The sequence below is a fragment of the Capricornis sumatraensis genome, chromosome 2, assembly GCF_032405125.1.
Source record: "Capricornis sumatraensis isolate serow.1 chromosome 2, serow.2, whole genome shotgun sequence".
NCBI classification, from domain to species: domain Eukaryota; kingdom Metazoa; phylum Chordata; class Mammalia; order Artiodactyla; family Bovidae; genus Capricornis; species Capricornis sumatraensis.
Window position 1 is genome coordinate 50483833 of NC_091070.1, and position 22064 is coordinate 50505896.

At 40.8% G+C, this 22064-nt stretch overlaps 1 protein-coding gene across 2 annotated transcripts in view; it reads right to left on the reverse strand.

Moving 5' to 3' along the window:
* Window positions 1-22064, reverse strand: part of ALDH1A2 (aldehyde dehydrogenase 1 family member A2) — a 115734-nt gene that overhangs the window by 36479 nt on the left and 57191 nt on the right. Inside the window, exons 3-7 of one of the 2 annotated variants that reach the window (XM_068964157.1) lie at window positions 21895-22035; window positions 18965-19094; window positions 4365-4426; window positions 2252-2380; window positions 2012-2125 (exon numbers count right to left, since the gene is read on the reverse strand). In XM_068964157.1, coding sequence (XP_068820258.1) covers window positions 2012-2125; window positions 2252-2380; window positions 4365-4426; window positions 18965-19094; window positions 21895-22035 — 576 coding nt within the window. The remainder of the gene's footprint in view (window positions 1-2011; window positions 2126-2251; window positions 2381-4364; window positions 4427-18964; window positions 19095-21894; window positions 22036-22064) is intronic. The other variant, XM_068964158.1, reaches the window with a different exon arrangement.

Sequence of the window (22064 nt, forward strand, 5' to 3'; positions counted from 1 at the left end):
ACAGAGACTTAAACCCAGGCAACTTGGAAATAAGCACTTATGTTCTTACTGATGCACTATGCTACTTCTTGTCTGGCCTGAAAGGTTAGGTCATCCTCTCAACATGACTTTCCAACACATGGTATTGGGACTTTTAAAAAAGTGCTCAGTTTTAAAATTGAAATATCCTAGAAGAAAAAAAAATCCCTAGAAATTAATCTATCAAGACAAGCCTAAGATGTAAATGATGATGACATCAGTGAAGAACACTGTAGGACAAATAACTGAAGAGGTTTATGCCATGTTCCTGGATGAGATGTCAGTCTTCTAGAAAGAACACTCATCTTCAATTTAATACGACAGGTAATGGGATGCCAATCAAACTTCCAATGAGAGCTGTGTGGAGGAAGGTGAGGTACTTGGAAAACCAAACTGAAATTTTATCTGAAAGAATGGGCAAGAACAGCCTAAAGGTTTTGAAAAACCAAATAAGAGGGTATCTTGCCTGCCATACTCCAACACATCTTTTAAAACCTTATAATTAAAGCAATCTGGTACTAGTGAAAATACTGAGGAATGATGTTACCAAGATGGCAACACAGACTGCTCCAGACTTCGCTTTCCTTCACAAGAAGCGTAAGGATCACTTGTTAAAAAAAAAAAAAAAAAGACATCATGGAGAGATCCCTAGAACGCAAGGTTAAGCGGGAAGCGCTCCCCTGTACCAGAGACCCACGACAAGGGTAAGAAAAGCAGCTACACCGTGACTGCACTGCCCTCCCCCAGGCCACTGCAGCACCATGGGGAGACATTTCTCCTGACCCTCTGGCTTCTCCAGTGGGAAAGGAGAACTCATAACTGTGAGCTGACCCGTGGGAGCCACTACTCTGATCTCACACCATGGGCACTGCAGGGGAATCTGCACAGCTCAACCACCACCGAAATGAGACTGCAACAGAGAGAGGGGGAGGGGTTGCAACACACAAATCCTGGCAGACTGAATTCACATCTGCAGTGACCAAGCAGTAATCCCAACCAGTGGCTCTGCTCATCTGCAGAACCAAACTAGGGGCACACTCTGACCAGGGAACACAGATGGGCGCAGATCGGCCTGATTCATCTCCTCAAATGAGGACTTCTGCCAGCCCTAGGGCCCAGTCTGCCCTGCCCAAACAAGAAGCTGAACCACAGCACCATTCACTGAAGAGTGTCTTCTAGTCTCATCTGACCAGAATGACTGATAACTCCTGAAAGACATGTGGGCCAGTAGTGCTTGAGCCAAGAGGTGGACAGGCAGGCAGAGCCCCCTGACCCCAAAGCAAGGTCAATACAGGACACACAGTGCTTGCCTGCAGCTGGGTTCAGTTCATACTACATCACCTATGGCTACTTTGTGCTCCAGGGGCAGAGTTAAGTAGTTTCAATAGAGACCATATTGCCAGCAAAGTTCACAACATTTGCTATCTGGCCGTGTTTTGCAGAAAAAAATTGCTGATCTCTACTCTCTAAGACCTTTTAAGGCTCATGGTCATAGTTAGCTGCAAACAGCATCTACAGGAGTTGGGGATATAATGATAAGACAAAGTTGTGTTTCCATTTTCATCTTGACCAGAGATTAACTTACATCTCCAGTTCTTAACTTGTGTTCTTGATTCAAGAAAAGTGTTCAGAAGCCCAGCTTCTGGGATAGACTCTTTTGGGACAGTTTGTTAGTTTGTTTTTGCCTCTGATATTTGTTCCTTTTATTTCAAAATATAGTAGGGTTTTGTTTTTCCGGGACAGGTCTCACACAAATGGAGCACACAAGAGTCCAGAGATTTGAGGCACAAACAGTCAATGTCCACCTTTACTTTGCCACCCATCCGTCTTCTAGCTATGGTAAGACCTTGTTAAGGTCTTATCTGCTTGGTAAGACCTTGAGCAGTCACTGCTCTTTGGGTGTTCAGTCCATGGGTAACATTTTCAATTTTCTCTCAAACCCTCTATTCATTTGCGGAACTGTTCTTTAGGCTGTGGTTTCTCAGGCACCTACCTCAGTAGACCCTGTGAACGCAATCTTGTCTATGCCAATGTGAGAAGCTATTGCTGCCCCGGCCGTTGGCCCGTATCCTGGCAAAATATTGATGACTCCTGGTGGAAAGCCAGCCTAACAAAACAGAATTGGAGGAAACGTGGCTTGTGAAAGCTGATGAAGCACATTGAATCGGATATGCTCCAGTAGGCCCCAACTCTAAGGAGGGTGGGAGCCACTCCTGAGGTCGGTTTCTCTTACCTCCTTGACGAGGGCTCCCATGTAGAGCGCGCTGAGTGGTGTTTGTTCTGCTGGTTTAATAACTACTGTATTGCCACAGCACAGAGCTGGAGCAATTTTCCAGGCAAACATCAGCAGGGGGAAGTTCCACTGAAAGGCAAAATCTCAGGGTTGATAGATGGAAAAATATTCCTCCATTACTTTGTTTTCAAGCTGTGACTTCTCAGATTTCTCAGACTGGTCCTCAACATAAATCTTGTCCCACCACAGAGTATAGATGTTTGGATTTTTTAATTACTTCATTAAGAAGAGAACAGGATTGACCGTGAAAATCTCCCCTATTCTCTCTCTGGTCAGCAAATTACTATTTTCCAGCTACCCACAAAAAGAAATCTTATCGTTAAAAGGGAGTCTTTGTTTTGTTTCAGCTTTTCATTGTTGTCATTTTATATGTTTTTAAAATTAGCTTTTGGTTCCAGTAAGTTCTTGTGTATGAAAACTTTTTCTTGCATTTGTGATTTTTTTATACCAGGGTTTCAGGCTGGTATAAAAGCTCTTCAGAGAGGAAGACCTAGAAGTCAGTGTGTATTTCAAGGCAGTACCTTTTTCTTTACCTGCATGTATTATCACAAAACACACAATTACAAAAAATAAAGTGCATCTACTGATAAGGACGCAAAAGTCTTAGTTTGTCTCCTGGCCACTGCAAAATAAACTAATGGAGACTATGTGTGTATCTGAGACTGGGGCCTAAGATGGTTTAAACCAATTTTAAAAAGAATATTAAGCTTGTATTGTTATAAGTGCAGGCATGAACCTCAGTACTATCAGGTGTCATTGATAATTTCATTAAGAAAGAAAACAGAAATCCTGGTGCCCTGGCTCTAGCCCCTGACCACAGTGTGTTTCTGCCTGAAGCATCTCAGCTGCCATCCTTGAAAGATTCTCACTGGCCCTGGCAAGCTTGCAAAAATATACAAGTGTCTTGCCTTCACCAAACACCCAATTTCTTTTCCCCTTAGTTGTTTATAAACTTGGGAGTACACAGTGATGTTTTAATTTCATCTACAGTATATAAATCTTGGGAGCGCAGTAATTGAGCCGAGCTGGCTGACAAGTGGCTCTTGTCCTGTCAGTGAAAGCTGCAGCTGAGTCTGGGGAAGGCAGGAAAAGCAGGTTTGAGTTCCTGCAATTAAGGTGACAGACCTCAACCCGGCTCTGATCTAAGTAGTATTTCCCTGGGTGGTTTAGGGGCAGAAGAACTTAAACCAAATCTCTCATCTTCTCCTTTCATTCTCGAATAAATGTCACAGTAACCCAGAGTTTGTGGACCTTTAAAATAATTTATTAATATGTCCCCCAAATGTTTGGCTCCCAAAGCTGAAGATTATCTTGAGTTATTCTCCTATATTTTGAGAAAACTTCTTGTCTGTACTTTAAGAATTTAAGTTGAGGCTCCCCTGAAATCCTTGCCAGAATGATTAGCTAGACTCTCCTGCTGGAAGACTCGATGATGTTTTGTATAGTGCCAAGGCTATGTATGAGGCAGAGAGGGGAAAAAAAAAGACAGTGTTTAATGTTCCAATCCAAACACTAAGCACTACATCTATTTCCCTGTACAAGACACACAACAGCACGGCATGGTTTCAATTATGACTGTGACGTGGACTGTACTGCTGTGTCTTCTGTAGGGTCTTCTATCTAGATTCTTGTGAAAAGAAACAGTGGGGAAGAATGGGATTAAAATACCATATAAAACAATATGCCTGGAAAAATGGTGAGTCACAGTTCTAAAAAATAAACAAGCAAATATAACAAAGCATTAATTTTCCATAAGCTGAATGGACATCCATAACTGAAGGCAGGTTATTAATACACTGGGCTTTGCTTTGCTTATTTTAATCATGAGAATTCCATAACTTGAGAATTCAACTCCTGGTAACGAAGCTGAAACCCTATTAACCTGTTCAAATAAGCATTTGCAGGGAGGCTGTTAAAGATATGTCAACAACATGAACTCAGTTTTTTTCCCCCAGTAATGGAAAACACACATTGCTGAAGTCCATGTTTTATGTATCTTTAAGAGAACTGGTTCAAATGAAAATAAATACGAGGCGTGAGGAGATACACTCACCGGGATGATCTGTCCACACACACCAATGGGTTCATGTCTTGTAAAGGTAAAATAATCTCCATCTGAAAGAAACGAGCACAGTCACTGCCACAGAGTTCAGATGAGAAGAAGAACTGCAGAGGGAGAACACGGGAGGCAGCAAAAAGCAGAAATAAAGTTGAAAACACTTTTTTGTCATGGTTCCCACTCCACTGTGTATTAAAGCTAGCAGAAGCTATCACTTGGCAAAGGGTTTCTCCACATCAGGTTCCCAGACACCCAAACAGAGTACTGGTAGAGGACCTTGAAGGCAAAATAAAGGATGAGTTTATCACACCAGATGCAGTCCTGGGGGTGGATGGTGGGGAAGGGACAGAGCGGGGAGTGGCTGGAAACGGGAAAATATTAAATATTATATCAACTATCAGAATGATACTTATATATGGAATAGTTACTTGAGTTAAAAACTGAGGTTCCTCAAAATTTTAAAGAGCTTTCTGAAAATATTAAAAAAAAAAAAAAAAGAAACTAAGTAAAATGCTATCAGGTAAATTTAAAATGCTAGGCAGCTGGAAAAGGTGAGATTTAAAAGTAAGACCTGTTTCATAACTCAGTCTTGGTGTCCAAATGCACTTCTGGGCACTGGGGGAACCCAGGCATGTCTAGGACTATTTCAAGAAGGCAAGAGTCCACTTCAAAGAAGATTTCATCAATAACCCAAAGCCTCCACCTTCAAACCAGCCATGGAAATGAGGATGACTTAATGACCTTCTTTTCCCTATAGGAGCAAGCAGCAGTTGGAACAAATACCCAGGAAATCCAAACCAAATTCTTCTTTAGGAAAGTACCATTATGTTTATCTGAATTATTTTAAGTGGCTAAAGGAAATAACCAAAAAATGCCTGTTTTTAGCATAAAGCTTTTCATTTTTGGTATTGGGTCTTCCCCGCACCTGCCCCCTGCATTAATTGTCAACCCTTTGGCCACTTCACTGACACCTGTTTTCTCTCTCAAAAGATGTTCGCTGGGGAAAGTGGAGACCCTCTGTTAATACTCAGGAAGAGCATTACTATTAGAGATGTGGATAAGAGTAGGGACAGGGGGAGATGTTAATTCTTCCCAGAATTAACAGCTATCTGTTGCTGGTACATCTTTTCAAAGAACTTTCCCCCCCACATACATTAGCATCCTTTTATCCTCTCTCTTTTTCAAAAGAATACAAATGGGACTATATTATACATAGGCTTCTACACTTTGGTTTTTCCCACTTTTTTTTCATATAAATCTAACACACTTTTTTAAGCTGCTGAATGTTTTGCCACTGGCTCAATAAATAATGGTACTGCTGTAAACTGTCCTGAGAGACTAAAGAGACTACTTTCAGTGCAAGCTATATAAATAATGCTGTAACACTATTTTATATATCTATGCATATTGGTGAAATTTCACAGTCAGATGTACACGCATTTCACATTTTGATAAATACTGCCAAATCACCCTTCAGAAAAATTATTCAGTTCATAATTCCAACATGTTTTTTTCCTCCCTATCCTTTAACATGGGTTTTTTTTCAAATCTTTAAATTTTGGTCAACCTGAAAGAAAATGACAACTTGTTTTGATTTGTGCTTGATGATATATGGATTGAATACGTTTTCATGTTTAATAGCCATTAAAATTTTTTTCTTCAGGTTTATATCCTCTCCCATTTTTCTACTGGTTTATTCTTCTTTTTCCGTCAGTTAGAGAACTCTGTATATATTAAGGACATTAGGCCTTTGTCATGTGTATACGCAAAGTTTTCCCCTAGTCTGCTACTTGTCTCTTAATTTTGTTTGAGGTATATACTTTAAATTAAAGACTTTAGGAAGTAGGTAAACTCAGTAACTGTAGCAAAGAAATTATTTTAGAATGTATCTCCACTAAAACAACAAAAAATAGCCCAAATATGGAAACCATCCATAGGAGGACAATAAGAAGTCTAAGTAATATTTAAAAAATCAAGTTAACTATCTCAGCTTTGTATGCAGACAATTCAAGAATTTTCATAGATATCTTTCTTTACAATAGTGCCAGTTACCACCTTTCTTCAATTTATAAATCTCTGAAAAAGCTTTTTTTCCTATTAATACTTTTCACATTTTTTCCTTTAGAAGATATAAATGTTTGTTTCTTCTCCCTGAGAAGATTTCTCATGGGGAGAAAAAAAAATGATCAAGAGGCTAAAGAGTATCATTTGCAAGGAAATTCTTCCCAAATAAATGCTGTAATATGGGTAAGATGATGGATTCAAGTATTAATTCCAGACTATAGAAAGAGAGTGTAATGTCAATATGAAGTGCAAAAGGGCTAAGACGAAAACTGGAATACGAACTGGAGAGCAACACAGGTGCATATTTCAGCAGCACTAGAATGGTCCAGAAGAATTCACAGGGCACTTGCACAACCACAGCATGGTAATTCATAAAGCATTTTCCCTCTCTCCATTCTAAATGCTGAGGAGTTTAGTTGTACTACGTATATAATTTTGAAAGTTACTGAAGAAACAAAAGAGAAGAAAAAAGAAATGTAGGGCAATCTTTAAAAGCTGACCTCAGAAGGAAATGAACTTAACTCCATAGCTATATCCAAAGGGAAACTGAGTTATGGGGAATGAGAACTTTCCTGGATAAATGTTCACAGAATCAACATTTAGCTAAAGCTGGCACAAGGAAAGAAATTGAAGACTCTTCTAAGTTTCTCTAAACAGTAAATAAATAAAGGGCATTTTGGTGCTTGAGCGCTTCCCAAAAGAGCACTGAATGAGAGAGATAAAGAAGGGGTCCCAGACCTTTGAGTTCAGTCTGTATTCTAGGATGGTTGGTGGAAGAGGATTCTGAACACCCTTAGTCTGAAGCAGGGTACTTGGCACATGAGAACTATACCTCCTACATGTAACCCCTGACCAGGGCTGGAGGCACGCCAGAGGTCCCACACAGCTAGTATGACCCAGCTCTGACTCTCACCAGCTTCTAGACCAGGGTTCCTCAAAGGACAATCACGTAAGAGCCACCTTCCTGAAATCCAAAACAGAGGGGATATGCATACGTACAGCTGGTTCACTTTGCTGGACAGCAGAAACTAATAAAATATTGTAAAAATACTACTTTCCAATAAAAATTTTCAAATTGCAAAAAAAGAGCCATCTTAATTTTTACTATATCCAAGTACCACCTACCCTATTACTTACAACATCTTAAATTAACTCATCTTTTAAAAGCTATTTGTTAGCCTCACATTCAGGAAAATCTAAGAAATAAAAGATTTCATGAGCTAGCAATATTTTCTTCTAATATTCTTCAAGCCTAATAATTAAATAAACATGGATTCAGTTCAGTTCAGTTACCCAGTCATCTCCGACTCTTTGTGACCCCATGGACTGCAGCTCACCAGGCCTTCCTGTCCATCACCAACTCCCAAAGTTTACCCAAACTCATGTCCATTGAGTTGGTGATGCCATCCAACCATTTCATCCTCTGTCATCCCCTTCTCCTCCTGCCTTCAATCTTTCCCAGAACGAGGGTCTTTTCAAATAAGTGAGTTCTTAGCATCAGGTGGCCAAAGTATTGGAGTTTCAGCTTCAAATCAGTCCTTCCAACGAACACTCAGGACTGATCTTCTTTAGGATGGACTGGTTTGATCTCCTTGCAGTCCAAGGGACTCTCAAGAGTCTTCTCTAACACCACAGTTCAAAAACATCAATTCTTTGGCATTTAGCTTTCTTTATAGTCCAACTCTCACATCCATACGTGACTACTGGAAAAACCATAGCCTTGACTAGACGGACCTTTGTTAGCAAAGTAATGTCTCTGCTTTTTAATATGCTGTCTAGGTTGGTCCTTCCAAGGAGTAAGCGTCTTTTAATTTCATGGCTGCAATCACCATCTGCAGTGATTTTGGAGCCCAGAAAAATAAAGTCAGCTACTGTTTCCATTGTTTCTCCATCTATTTGCCATGAAGTGATGGGACCGGATGCCATGATCTTATAAAGGTGATGTCATCTGCATATCTGAGGTTATCGACATATCTGCCAGCAACCTTGAGTCTTGCTGTGCTTCATCCAGTCCAGCATTTCTCATGATGTACTCTGCATATAAGTTAAATAAGCAGGATAACAATATACAGCCTTGAAGTACTCCTTTTCCTATTTGGAACCAGTCTGTTGTTCCATGTCCAGTTCTAACTGTTGCTTCCTGACCTGCACACAGATTTCTCAAGAGGCAGGTCAGGTGGTCTGGTATTTCTATCTCTTTCAGAATTTTCCACAGTTTATTGTGATCCACACAGTCAAAGGCTTTGGCATAGTCAATAAAGCAGATGTTTTCCTGGAACTCTCTTGCTTTTTCAATGACCCAGTGAATGTTGGCAATTTGATCTCTGGTTCCTCTACCTTTTCTAAAACCAGCTTGAACATCTGAAGTTCACGGTTTATGTATTGCTGAAGACTGGCTTGGAGAATTTTGAGCATTACTTTACTAGCGTGTGAGATGAGTACAATTGTGCAGTAGTTTGGGTATTGCCTTTCTTAGAGACTGGAATGAAAACTGACCTTTTCCAGTCCTGTGGCCACTGCTGAGTTTTCCAAACTTGCTGGCATATTTAGTGCAGCACTTTCACAGCATCATCTTTAAGGATTTGAAATAGCTTAACTGGAATTCCATCACCTCCACTAGCTTTGTTCATAGTGATGCTTCCTAAGGCCCACTTGACTTCACATTCCAGGATGCCTGGCTCTAGGTGAGTGATCACACTATCATGATTATCTGGGTCATGAAGATCTTTTTTGTATAGTTCTTCTGTGTATTATTGCCAACTCTTCTTAATATCTTCTGCTTCTGTTAGGTCCATACCATTTCTGTACTTTATTGAGCCCATCTTTGGATGAAATGTTCCCTTGGAATCTCAAATTTTCTTCACGAGAACTCTAGTCTTTCCCATTCTATTGTTTTCCTCTATTTCTTTGCATTGATTACTTAGGAAGGCTTTCTTATCTCTCCTTGCTATTCTCTGGAACTCTGCATGCAGACGGGTATATCTTTCCTTTTCCTCTTTGCCTTTCTTTCAGCTCTCTTTTCTCAGCTACTTGTAAGGCCTCCTGAGACAACCATTTTGCCTTTTTGCATTTATTATAAATATTAAATACAGTTCCTTGTGCTATACAGTAGGTCCTTCTTGTTTATTTGTTTTATATGTAGTAGTCTGCATCTCTTAATCCAAAATTCCAAATTTATCCCTCCCTTACCTTCTCACTTTAGTAACTGTAAGTTTGTTTTTAAATGTCTGTGAGTCTATTCTGTAAATAATTTCATTTTTATCATCTTTTAAAGATTCCACATATTACTGATACCATATGATAATTATCCTTGTCTAACTTAATACTCTTAGTATGATAATTTCTAGGTCCATCCATGTTAGTGCAAATGACATTATTTCATTCTTTATATGGCTGAATAATAATACTCCATTATGTGTATACATACACACACACACATATCTTCTTTATCCACTCATCCGTCAAGGGACATTTAGGTTGCTTCCATGTCTTGGCTATTGTAAATAATGCTGCTATGAACACTGGGCATGTGATTTTTGAGTTAAGAGTTTTCTCCAGATATATACCCAGGAGTGGACTTGCTGGATCATATGACAACTGTATTTTTAGTTTTTTGTGGAACCTCCATACTGTTCTTATCTGGTTGCACCAATTTATATTCCCACCAATAGTGTAGGACGGTTCCCTTTTCTCTACATTCTCTCCAGGATTTACTGTTTATAGACTTTTTGATGATAGCCATTCTGACCAGGGTGAGGTGATACCTCATTGTGGTTCTGATTTTCATTGTGCCACATAATATGCCACACTGTGCTTCTCAAATTTAAATGTGTACACAAAGCATCTGGAGTTATTAAAATGCAGATTCTGAACCTGTAAATCTAGGCTGGAACCCAAGAGTCTGCATTTCTGCAAGCTCTCAGGTTACACCAATGCTCTGATGCACAGATCACACTCCAGGTACCCAGGTTCAGAGGAGCCAAGTGGATAAAGGGAAGTCCCCAGGTCTCGTGATGATCTACAGTTGTTGACTTCATTTCTATTTACTTTTGGCCTCTCTGATCTGAAGTGCAGAAGAATCTAAGCAATGTTTTTAACACTTTTAAATTACAAAAATAAAAACAAAAACATATATAACTTTTACAAAATATTTTCATATTCTTGCCTCATTTCATGCTCAAAACAATGTATGGAAAAATTAAGGCAACTAATATTATTTGAAATTTACAAGTAGTGAAAATATGCCACAGAGAAGTTAAGTCTAAAGTAGTGTCACTGGTTAAGTTGTGGCTCCTGAACTTGAAACTAGGTCATCAGACTTCAAGTTCACTTCCCTTAGAAACATACCAAAGGTGAATAAGGTTTGGATTTAGGTGGATATCACAAACCACAGAATCAGAGTGTGATGCCAAGGAATGCAGAAGGGGGAAAAAAGGGTGAAAATGATTCTTCAAGGATGTGGTGTGTGGAGAGAGAACTCACATAGACTACTGTATCTCAAGCTATAAAGGGAATGCTACAGAGTGCAGGCTTCCTCTTGGGATGGGGAGTCTAAGGCTGAGTGCCTCTCTGCATCTGGGATAAGTGGACGCCAGTGGGCGGCAGGGTTACTTCTCCCTCCTTCTCTTCTGTACCTAGGACGAAGTATGAGTACACCTCTCTGCCTAGAAAAAAAATCACAGCCCATTTCCCATCTTTTGTTAATGTGTTCAGTCACTCAGTCATGTCTGACTCTGTGACTCCATGGACCACAGCCCACTAGGTTTCTCTATCCAAGGGATTTCCCAGGCAAGAATACTGGAGAGGGTTGCCATTTCCTCCTTCAGGAGATCTTCCTAACCCAGAGATGGAACCCACATCTCCTGCACTGGCAGGCAGATTTTTTTTTTTTTAACCACTGAGCCTTCCGAAAAGCCCAAAGTAAAAGGGTTAGTTGCTCAGTCATGTCCTCATTGACTATAGCCTGTCAAACTGCTCCATCCATGGAATTCTCCAGGCAAGAATATTGGAGTAGATAGCTATTCCCTTCTCCAGGGAATCTTCTTGACCCAGGATTAGAACCTGGGTCTCCTGCTTTGGAGGCAGATTCTTTACCATCTGAAACACCTTTAGTCTTTTTGCTGTAACACTATTTAAATACAGTATGATGATTAAAAAGATTGTTTCCATCATTTCTCTAGCTTTGCACTATAAAGCACATCAGCTTGACAGAGGAAAAAAAATCTCCATCCAAACTCAGATACTCCACTTTAGGCTACAACCATTTTCTTACCAAATATAAGGCATTACAGAGAGAGCTCAGACTCAGCAAGAACGGACTGCATTTGATGAAAATAACAAATAAATGTTCTGAATACCATATTCCAAGCCAGCAAGTTAGGACACAACCATGGTGGAGGAAACTAAAGAAGAGATGAGACACCAAGACGGAAATACTAAATCTCGTGTTTAGGACTTTTTATCTTTTAGCCTCTTTTGCATTTCATTCAAGAAAGTAAAAACTACTGTTCTTAGAAGGAGTTTAAGACACACCCAGAGACAACTTTTCTGATGTGTTTTTACACCTCAGTGTTATGTAACTTGATGAAGAATTACAATTAAAAGCTTTATCATGAATTTAGTTGAACTATGGATCAAATTTTACCGAGCATGTATAGATTAAGCCATTTCTTAGTTTACAGTAAAAAGAGTCTTTGTCCCTAGAGATGAGTAACAGGAAAACTTCTTCCGTATTTGTGAATGTTGAGCCACTGTTCTATGTCATTTAATAGACGTGAGTTTGAGCAAGCTCTGGGAGTTGGATGGACAGGGAAGCCTGGCGTGCTGCAGACCACAGAGTCACCAAGAGTCAGACATGATGGAGTGACTGAACCGACTGACAGCAAATTACACAGGAAAGATAGAAGTTACTTAATTACAACAACTGTGTGGATTATTCCTTCAGGATAAACATTACTCCTTAAAGCAGATTTAACAGCTGCTTGAAAAAAAATTAACAAAATTATTATTCTCATAAGAGTATCGGGCATTGACACACTCTATACATAAACTAGAGTATGATTAGGTAATATGTATGGTAAATGAAATCAGAAGAATCTGAAATGTGCCAGAAATTGAGGAGAGATTTATTAAACATGGACCTCAAGAAATGGCTCCCAACTGTAATACTAAGAGCATTTCAAGAACTGCTACAATTTTTATACATCTGGTAACTCTAAAAATGAGTTTATTTAATAGCATCAAAATCGGTTAAACAATTCAATGAATGGATGGCCATCTTTCAAGGAACTAGCAATGACCTTTTGGTGACCCCAGTAATGAACAATTAGACCAACTACACTGAACTAGTCCATTACGTCCTCTAGCAGATTCCTATGTATTCTGAGACTGGGCAGGTCTCACTGGGCATTTCACAGCTGTAATGATAAACACCATAGATACCTATACAGACACTGGAGATTCTACAGTAACATACAGTGAAGATGACACTGTTTCCCCCAGGTGTCAAGTGGCAGCATCTCAGAAGTTTAACTACATGCTCCTGAGTCAATTATGAACATATCTTAGCTCTACCACTACACATTATATGACCTTGGGAAAAAAGCTACTTTACTTCTCTGGACCTTAGTTTCTCTGTCTGAAAAATGAGGAGGATGGCCTTAGGGATCCCTGAGTTTTCTTCAACCTGCCTCTCAAAGAGGTTACATGTGAAGCAGACTCCATGATCCGTCACCACCAATTCAGGTAACTCGACCTGCTTTGGGTTTCCCTGATAGCTTAGCTGGTAAAGAATCCGCCTGAAATGCAGGAGGCACTGGGCTGGGAAGATCCACTGGAGAAGGTATAGGTTCCCCACTCCAGTATTCTTGGGCTTCCCCTGTGGCTCAGCTGGTTAAGAGTCTGTCTGCAACGTGCAGACCCGGGTTCAATCTCTGGGCTGGGAAGATCCCCTGGAGAAGAGAAACACTACCCACTCCAGTATTCTGGCCTGGAGAATTCCATGGGGTCACAAAGTCAGACACTTTGTTTCTTTCTATCTGCTCTGGGTTCTGCTTAGGTGAGTAAAGCAAACAGCTCCACATTCTCATTGATTGAACATGATCTCACCATATGAGTTCTCTGTTGACAACATTAAATCAGATCGAGCTGTTGAAGGCAGAACATTAAGATTCAAGACAATTTTTGCACATTTTTAGCCTATCCTTTAATTTAACAGGTAAAACTGAGGGGAGGTGAACTGGATAAATAATTACAGGTGGCCTGTGTAGCTTTTTAACCTTTGGATATGCTAATGTATCATAAACTCATTTTTATGTCAGAATTTAGTTAAAGTATGGACTACATTTTCTCTGCTTACCTATCACAAAACAAATCAACACTGTAACAGGAAAATCATAAGTAATGTAAACCAAAACCTCGACTTCTCCCTCAGTGAACTGAAGATAATCTTTGTTCCTTCCTCCAGCACAAAGATTTTGTGGCCATGGGAGGAGCCGAGAATTTTGGCATAGGTTAAAAATGATCAGAACGGAGATAAAACTACTTCCCCTGGAGGGCTGCTATGAGATTAGAGATACTATAATAGGCACAAGGAAAGTGTACAATAAATCATAATAATGATTATTATTTATCATCATAATTAGCAGATGTTATAGCAGAAGGGTCAAAGCATAGGATTTATGGTCAGAGAGAATGGTTCCATTGAGTACCATGGCCAGAAATTATAGATAATATTGTAAAGACAAGAACACTCAGACCATTGTGAGTCAAACTAATATTGCATGACTCTGTGAAAACATCCAACTGTGGGCCTTGGTTAGGATGTAACAGAGAGGGATAAGGGAATCTCTCAGTTCAGAGTGCGAAATGGCTGTCCAGTGGAGGCTCAGCAGTGGTCATGCTGCAATCCTTTTTTCCTCCTCCCAGATATTCTAGAGGGAGGCTACCCTGCCGGGGGAGCGGGGAAAAGTACTTACTTGCTCTCTGCAACTGATTATCCATTATGTCACCAAAATCTCTTTCTAAGACCAATTTTGATCAAGACACTTATTTACTTAAAATAATTCAGTGACTCACCATTACTGTGGAAAAACACTTGTAGCAGCCTCCCCAGGCCCAGGGCCCCACTGTCTGCTAAAACTGGCCACACTAGCACACAGACTCTGCTCCCTCCATGCTCTGCGCAGACTTCTAGCACTGCTGGTTGTCGCCCTGGCTACATCTTCACGCACCAGCCCTTGCACAGGTATCAGCTGTGTATCTCACTTCCTTCTCCAGGAAGCCTTAATGCTGAGTGATATGCCTTTCCTACAGAGTACACACTGAACTTTGTATGTCCATATGTGAACAAGCCACTCTATATTGCACTCAGCTGTCTACCTGCTTGTTTTCCTTACTATTCTATGGGCATCTTACTTGCTTACCTTTGTAGCCCCAGTGTTTAACACAGGTGGTTAAAAAAACCTGCTGAATGAACGTATGAATGAGGGGATGCCCGAGAGGCTGAGGCTGACACATGGTAGAAGAGGTAAAGGAAGAGCTCTTCCCATTATGAGGCAGAATGCCCAGCCTTCCTAAATGGGAAGGAGACCCAGAGACAACAGCATAATTCCTCCCACTCTTCCTGGGTCTTATCCTTCAGTGTCAGGGATACTAAATTGGATGAACCATGGAGTATGATTCAATGCAACAAAGCAGTCATAGATTAAAAAAAAAAACTTTCAGATTTATTTTTATGACTGCTTTCTACCCTTCTATTTCCTCTAGGAAGAACAGTTAATGTTAATCTAAAAATATGCAGAGGGTTCAAGACTTCACCGGGTTGACTGGCCTCTTCCTTTTCCCACTCTGCTGATAGGTCTCTACCAGAGGGTCTACAATGGCTTAGGCAAAGAGAGACTTGGGTTTGAATCTCAGGCCTGCCACTTACTCATATGTGACCTTGTTCAAGACACTAAACCCTTGCTGTCTCATTTTCTTACCTGCAAAATGTGTATAATACCTTTTAAAAACTGACTTGTTTCACAGGATCACACATAGAATCACACAGATCCTGTATGCAAAAGACTTTTACATGCTCAAACATAAAGTATATTATTTCTTTATACTTATAATCTCAAACAAAATTAGGCTGTTTCACAGGAAAATGTGACTCAGCAGTAAAGAATCTGCCTGTAATGCAGGAGCCGCAGGAGACCTGGGTTAAATCCCTGGGTTGGGAAGATTCCCTGGAGGAGGAAATGGCAACCCACTCCAGTATTCTTGCCTAGAGAATCCCATGGACAGAGAAGCCTAGCAGGCTACAGTCCACAGGGTCATGAAGAGCTGGACACGACTGAAGAGACTTGGCACATGGAAACGTATATAACACAATAAAGACCTAATGGTTAAAAGCTAATAGCTTTCTTATGGTCCAGATTTCATTGAAAAAAGCCAAGAACACAGAGACAGAAATCAAGCTGATATTAAATTATAAAGTTACAAATGACAATAAAGCACAGATGGACTGACTGAACAAACGTGAGAATAAATAAGTGAACAATAATGACCCTCCCTTTCCCTGGTCTTCTACTATGACCCCCTGGGTTTAGCCAACCAGATGCCCTAAGCACTGAACTAGTCAAAGGGGTTGTGAGATGAACACTCAGTAGCCTATAGGCATGCCAAAATGTGTCTAAAACTGGAACAGAAAGGAAAGTGGCCAAGTTCATGTCTGTCTTTGTCCTTCTTTCATCTGCCTGAGGCACCACAATGAAGTATCTTATGTCCCAGACCCACAGCTTCCCAGGACCTCTGCCTAACGACCTGAATCCCTGGAGAGTTCTTCATCCTGCTGCTGCTGCTGCTAAGTCGCTTCAGTCGTGTCCGACTCTGTGCGACCCCATGGACAGCAGCCCACCAGGCTCCCCCATCCCTGGGATTCTCCAGGCAAGAACACTGGAGTGGGTTGCCATTTCCTTCTTCAATGCATGAAAGTGAAAACTGAAAGTGAAGTTGCTCAGTCGTGTCCGACTCTTAGTGACCCCATGGACTGCAGCCTACCAGGCTCCTCCATCCATGGGATTTTCCAGGCAAGAGTACTGGAGTGGGGTGCCATTGCCTTCTCCCAAAGTATCCCTCTGAATGCACATTAGAGGAAATCAGGGAAACAAAAATTACTTAGCATTTTACAGAATTCCTCCTCTTTTTTTCCTTCACAGGCTGGACACCAGTTTATGAGTAAAGGTGGGAGAGACTACAGTGAATGTCTTTTCTAAGCCCTGTACTTCTAATTCAGAATCTCTAAAGAGCATCAGATGAAAACAGTGAGGTTTATAAACCAACCACCTCTACTGCCAGATAAAGTTATAGTAAAGTATCAAATATGATCAAAAATTCCAACAAATCTTTATCTAATCAATCAAGGACTTTTCTCCTAAGGAGGCAAAAGAAAACCAAGACATTGTTAGGCCAAGTAGGTATTTATGTATACATACAGTCTTAGATTTTATCTTATTTCTAAGATCTCCGTATATCATTTGAAAAGATGTTTAAATATCCGAAACAGTGAAATGGCAGGTGAGGTGGGATGCAAAAAAACTGGAACCTTTGATTCTGATAATTTCCTTTCTGCATTGAAACAGCAGAGGTCAGCTTGAAAAGGCTGACACATGTCCTGTTCTTGACAAAGGTTTTAATTCCCAGGCCCTCCCACAGGTATGCACATACCAAGCTATGACTCTGTCTCACTTAGGCCGTTCTTCAATCCTACGTATCCTACAAAGAACAATGGTCCGTAATATCTGAGAGCCAGGACTAAACTAAGATTCTGGCCTTCCTTTATCTTCTCCATCCTTCTGAGTCTGAACTTGGGAAACTTCTGAATGGCAGGGAAGAGTCTCTATAACCAGAAACCCATTTTCTAAAACCAGCATTCCACATGTCACCATCATTCATGGAGATAATGTTAAAGAAGTCTCATCTCTCTTCTTTGTCACTGTGACTCCTCACTACTTGAGGCAGAGAACTGGCAGCACAGGCATAGCCTGGCAGCTGGATAGGAACACAGATTCTCAGACCCCATCCTAGACCTACACTGGAAGACGATCCCAGGTAATACATATGCACATTCAGGTTTGAGAGGCGCTGCTCTAAGCCAGCTACACTATCAGCCATTGGTTTCCTTTCCTGGGAAACCAATGCTCCTCCATCGAGGAAGGCCCACACGGGCACTCTAAGGTCCCCAGCATCACTCTCCACTCTCTCCAGTATGCACATGGAAAGTGGGCTCTTCTCCAAAGAACACAGGTAGAGCACCTGGTACACTACTTAGCCCATCCAGGAGCCACTCAAACACATGTATTGTCTCTCTGTATACCTATTCACCACTGCCCATATCCTCATATCTCTTCCAGCTGGCTCCTTTCCTGTCATGATGTTTCTTCCTCCCAGTTTCTAAAACAGATTCTCTAGTGAAGTGATTCGCCAGGCTCTAACACCAAAGTTTTGGCTCTACAGTTTATCTGCTGGGTGAATCAGGAAGACGATGTAACGTTTCTAGGCCTCAGTTTTCTCCTCTGGTAGTAACAGTGCCTACCCCTTGGCGCTGCTGTGAAAGCACTGTATTTCATGTTACTACAGCCCAGTACTCATGCTTGGGCTTCCGAGGCGGCACTAGTGGTAAAGCCTGACAACGCAGGAGATGTAAGAGACACAGGTTCGATCCCTGGGTCAGAAAGATCCCCTGGAGAAGGAAATGGCAATCCACTCCAGTATTCTTGCCTGGAGGATCCCTATGGACAGAGAAGCCTGGCGGGCTTGTGTTCATGCTCAGACCGAGACCTTTCCACTGACTTAGTTTGGATGCCTTCCCATTGCTTTAAGGGCCACAGCACTGACAGACCAAGCCACACAGCTTAGCACCTAACTGTAACTCTCCTGTAGAGATCTTTGTTTTGTCTTACTGGTTTTGTCTCCAAAACTGGATCTTAAAAGACAATGTGTCAGGATGGTGGTTGTTTTTACAGATGGTAAAAGTAGTTCATGGTCTTTATAGGAAATACAGAAAATATAGAGAAATATGAAAAAGAAATAATAAACAATCCATAATCTCACCACTCAGAGAAAACAACTGTTAACATTTTAGAGGATTTCCTTCTAAACAAGAAAATCTTAGGTTTCAGGAGACCAAGGGCCAAGTCTTAATCTTCTCAGACTTTTCCCTGGCTTTCCCACACCCAATGCTTGTCCCGCCCCCAGCACCTAAGCTAGCACAGTGCAAGGAACTCTGCAGCTGACACACGCTTATTCCTTAGCTGACTGATGTACTGATGTGGCTTCCTCTGCACCTATGTGTGGACTGGCTACATATTGAAATAGGGATACTGTCAGAAGCAGTGACAAAATCTGTTTTGTTCTTTGTTCAGTTCAAGCTGCTGCAAAAGTGTGCTCAGATCTGTACTCCATGTGACTGCTGTCTGTGTTTGATGGTGACAGTGTGTTTCTGCTGAGGTCTCATGTTTCCCTTTTCAACATACTCAGGTCTCACATACCTACAGGAATGGTCATCCCGTGAATTTTATCAGCCCAGCCTGCATAATACCGAAGGGTTTTGATGACTCCTTGCAAATCGACATAAAATGCTTGCAGAAACGGTTTGCCACCATTGAGGGATTCCATGGTCTGTGGGAAAAGAAACAGAGAGAACTTTCCAGTGATACATTAAGTGATTGCTGGAGCAAACAAAAAAAGGAATGGAAAGAATACAAATGAATCTGAATAATGACGCATACCTGGTCAACTCTGATTTCCCAAATGAAAAGATTTTAGTACTGCTTGTCAAGTTTAGTTTCCAGTAAAAGCCACCATGAGTATGTATGTGCGTGTTCTTGTGCTTGGGTATGAGCTTCCAGTAACCACTATTCCAATACATAAACACCACTGGTGATAAAGAAAGTGTTCTGCTTGTCAACCAGCTTCTGTTATATTAATGATCAGAGCTACGTGGGGATTTTTCAGAGTCTACATCAGTAATCTGAATCCATAAAGAGGAGCAGGGACATGGGCTCTTATGCACTTGATGAGAATATAAAATGCTCTCCACAGCTGCCAAGACCCCTGCTGAGAAATGGAATGGCCGCGGTGCACAGCGAGTTTATTTATTACCACCAAATAAACAAGATCTCCTCTAGGGAAGCTCATACTGTAACAACATGAGGGCTGGTTTTCTGTAAATATTTAGCTTAACAACCATTATCTATTAAGAGTGAAGTACTCGGTCCATTTAATAAAAATAGAGTTAGAGTTATTAAGCAGTTTTAGATTATAAATGTTATTATTTTAATGACACATTCCTAAATAGGATAAGTCTGTAATGTAAAGAATTTAAGAAGAATTCACTGGAATGAGAAGAGTATTTTGACTTGAGAAATAGTAGGGGGTTTTACATATTTAACAAATAATATAAACAAAAACATATGTTTGCAATCTCATGTCCTCTTCCTCAAGGACATTTTACAATATATACTGGCACTAAAATTATCTGAGTACTAACAAAACTAAAATTGAAATACTCTCCCATTCAATGACATAAAAGTAGTATTTACAGTGTAATTAATTCATGTAATATGTGTATAGGATGGAACTCATTTTAAAATATTATGTGATCTATTCATTGTATATTAGCAAAACAAGGTATTTCCCAGTTCTTTTTAGAATATTTATAGGTCTGTGGGATGAGCATTATATTCTCCACACAGAGGGCATAGAGCCAAGGTCTAGACTACACAGACTAAAGCAGAGCCATTCATCAGATTCTAGGCCACCTAAGCAGTCCATCCCTATGAGCTGTTGATCACCTGAGAGTTGCCAGCCCTGGGTTTATTCTCAACTGTGTTTACCTGGATGCAATATTACCTTCAGTATTCTGGTCAGGAGCTTCCCTATATTCAAGAGGATACCTCTTAGTAAAATTCATTCATCACATGGCTTAGGAGTGTTTAAAAGTAGGACTCTCATTTAAGTGTGATGGGAAAAAGGACTTGACCACAGTGAGTTACGTCAGAGAAAGGATGGCATTTGAATGTTATGACATGAAAAGATAACTGCAGAAATGAACTACATCTTCATCTAGTAAGTACTGCTAATCTAATGTTATGAATACTGTATGGATTTAACTGAAATAGATAATTACAGACCATCAGTGTGCCCCCATCATACTATTTACGTGCCAAGAACTATACTCGGACTACAACAAAAGGAAGTAAAACACACTTTTCACTCTCAAAGAAATCAAAATCCAGTAAAGAGATAGCATACAGACCAGCGTTCCCCCAAGGTACGCCAAAGAATTCTGTTTTGTACAATATTGACAGATTAGCCAGAAAATTAGTGTTGGGGCTCCAAAAGGGTTGAGACACACTGAGCAGGGCTTGTCAGTCTTTAATATGCCAAGTGTCTTATGAATCTTCACGAAACACCTTTTCCCAACATGTAGAAACATCTCATTGGAAACAGCATTCCTTGAAGTACCAAACCAGAAAATGCTTTTATGGACAAATATGTGTTACACACAGCAGGAGTTCCAAACCATCTCCATAAGGCATCCATTTTTGTTTCCATGCTAGAAACAGATCCATGAGGGGGATGGAAGAAGGGAGAGTGATGGTGGAAGTGACAATGCCGAAGGGACTGGGGCTCCCCTCCCCCAAAGGAAACCCCAAGAGTGATGTGGCTTTCCAAGCAGAGGAGAGACGTAGTATTCATGGCCTTAATGCACTGACTCGACAAGGATGCCCTCAATATTCAATGACTGAGTCACTATGGGTCATGCAGGTGAAGACTACGGGCATTTCAAAATGGTTCCAGTGTTCCAGAGTTTGTATTCTCAAAGAAACTGACTTCTATTTTTAAAACAGCATCAACAACAACAAACCACTAGGAAAGCGAATGTCCCTTATGTGAGAAAATGATCACTGTAGCAAAAGAAAGTTGCTGTCTCCTGTCTCCTTTCTATCAATTCTAGAAAGTGACAGAAGAAGAAAGGGAGCAGAGCTGTATGAGAGGTCTGCGTCACACCTTCTGCTTCTGAAGGATTCTCTCTGGTTAAGGGGGCTCACACTAGAGAGGCAGAACTCTTCAGAATGCCAACAGAGTGGTTTGGCTTCCTGCAGGCAACGTGCTCACTTTCCCACTGCTGGATTGTTCTTGTTCTTTTCGTTGAGGGTGGGAGGGAGAGGGACAAGGAAAGCAGCAAGGTCTGTACGAGTCATGGGAAGCTATGGTTCTGTTCTTCAAAATTCAGTAAAAGACACTCAGCTGGTCCCCAAAAGCCAAACCTCTCCCCTTTTTCATGAGTTATTATGTACTCCTTCACTTGTTCCCCAGATCTGTGTCATATCATGTTTTCAGAAAGACTGAGGAATCTAAATTTCAGTGGATGGTAAATTTCGTGGTAAAGACGATGTTTTCTTAGGTTACTTACTGCAAGAACTGCCCTGTCTCGTTCCACCAAGTCTGCAAGCTTATCCAACAGACGGCCTCTTTCTGAAGCATCCATCCTTCTCCACACTGAACCCAGAGAGAAAGCCAGGCGGGCTGCCTGCACTGCTTTGTCTATGTCTGCCTGTTAGAGAGGAAGAGAGATGATGATGC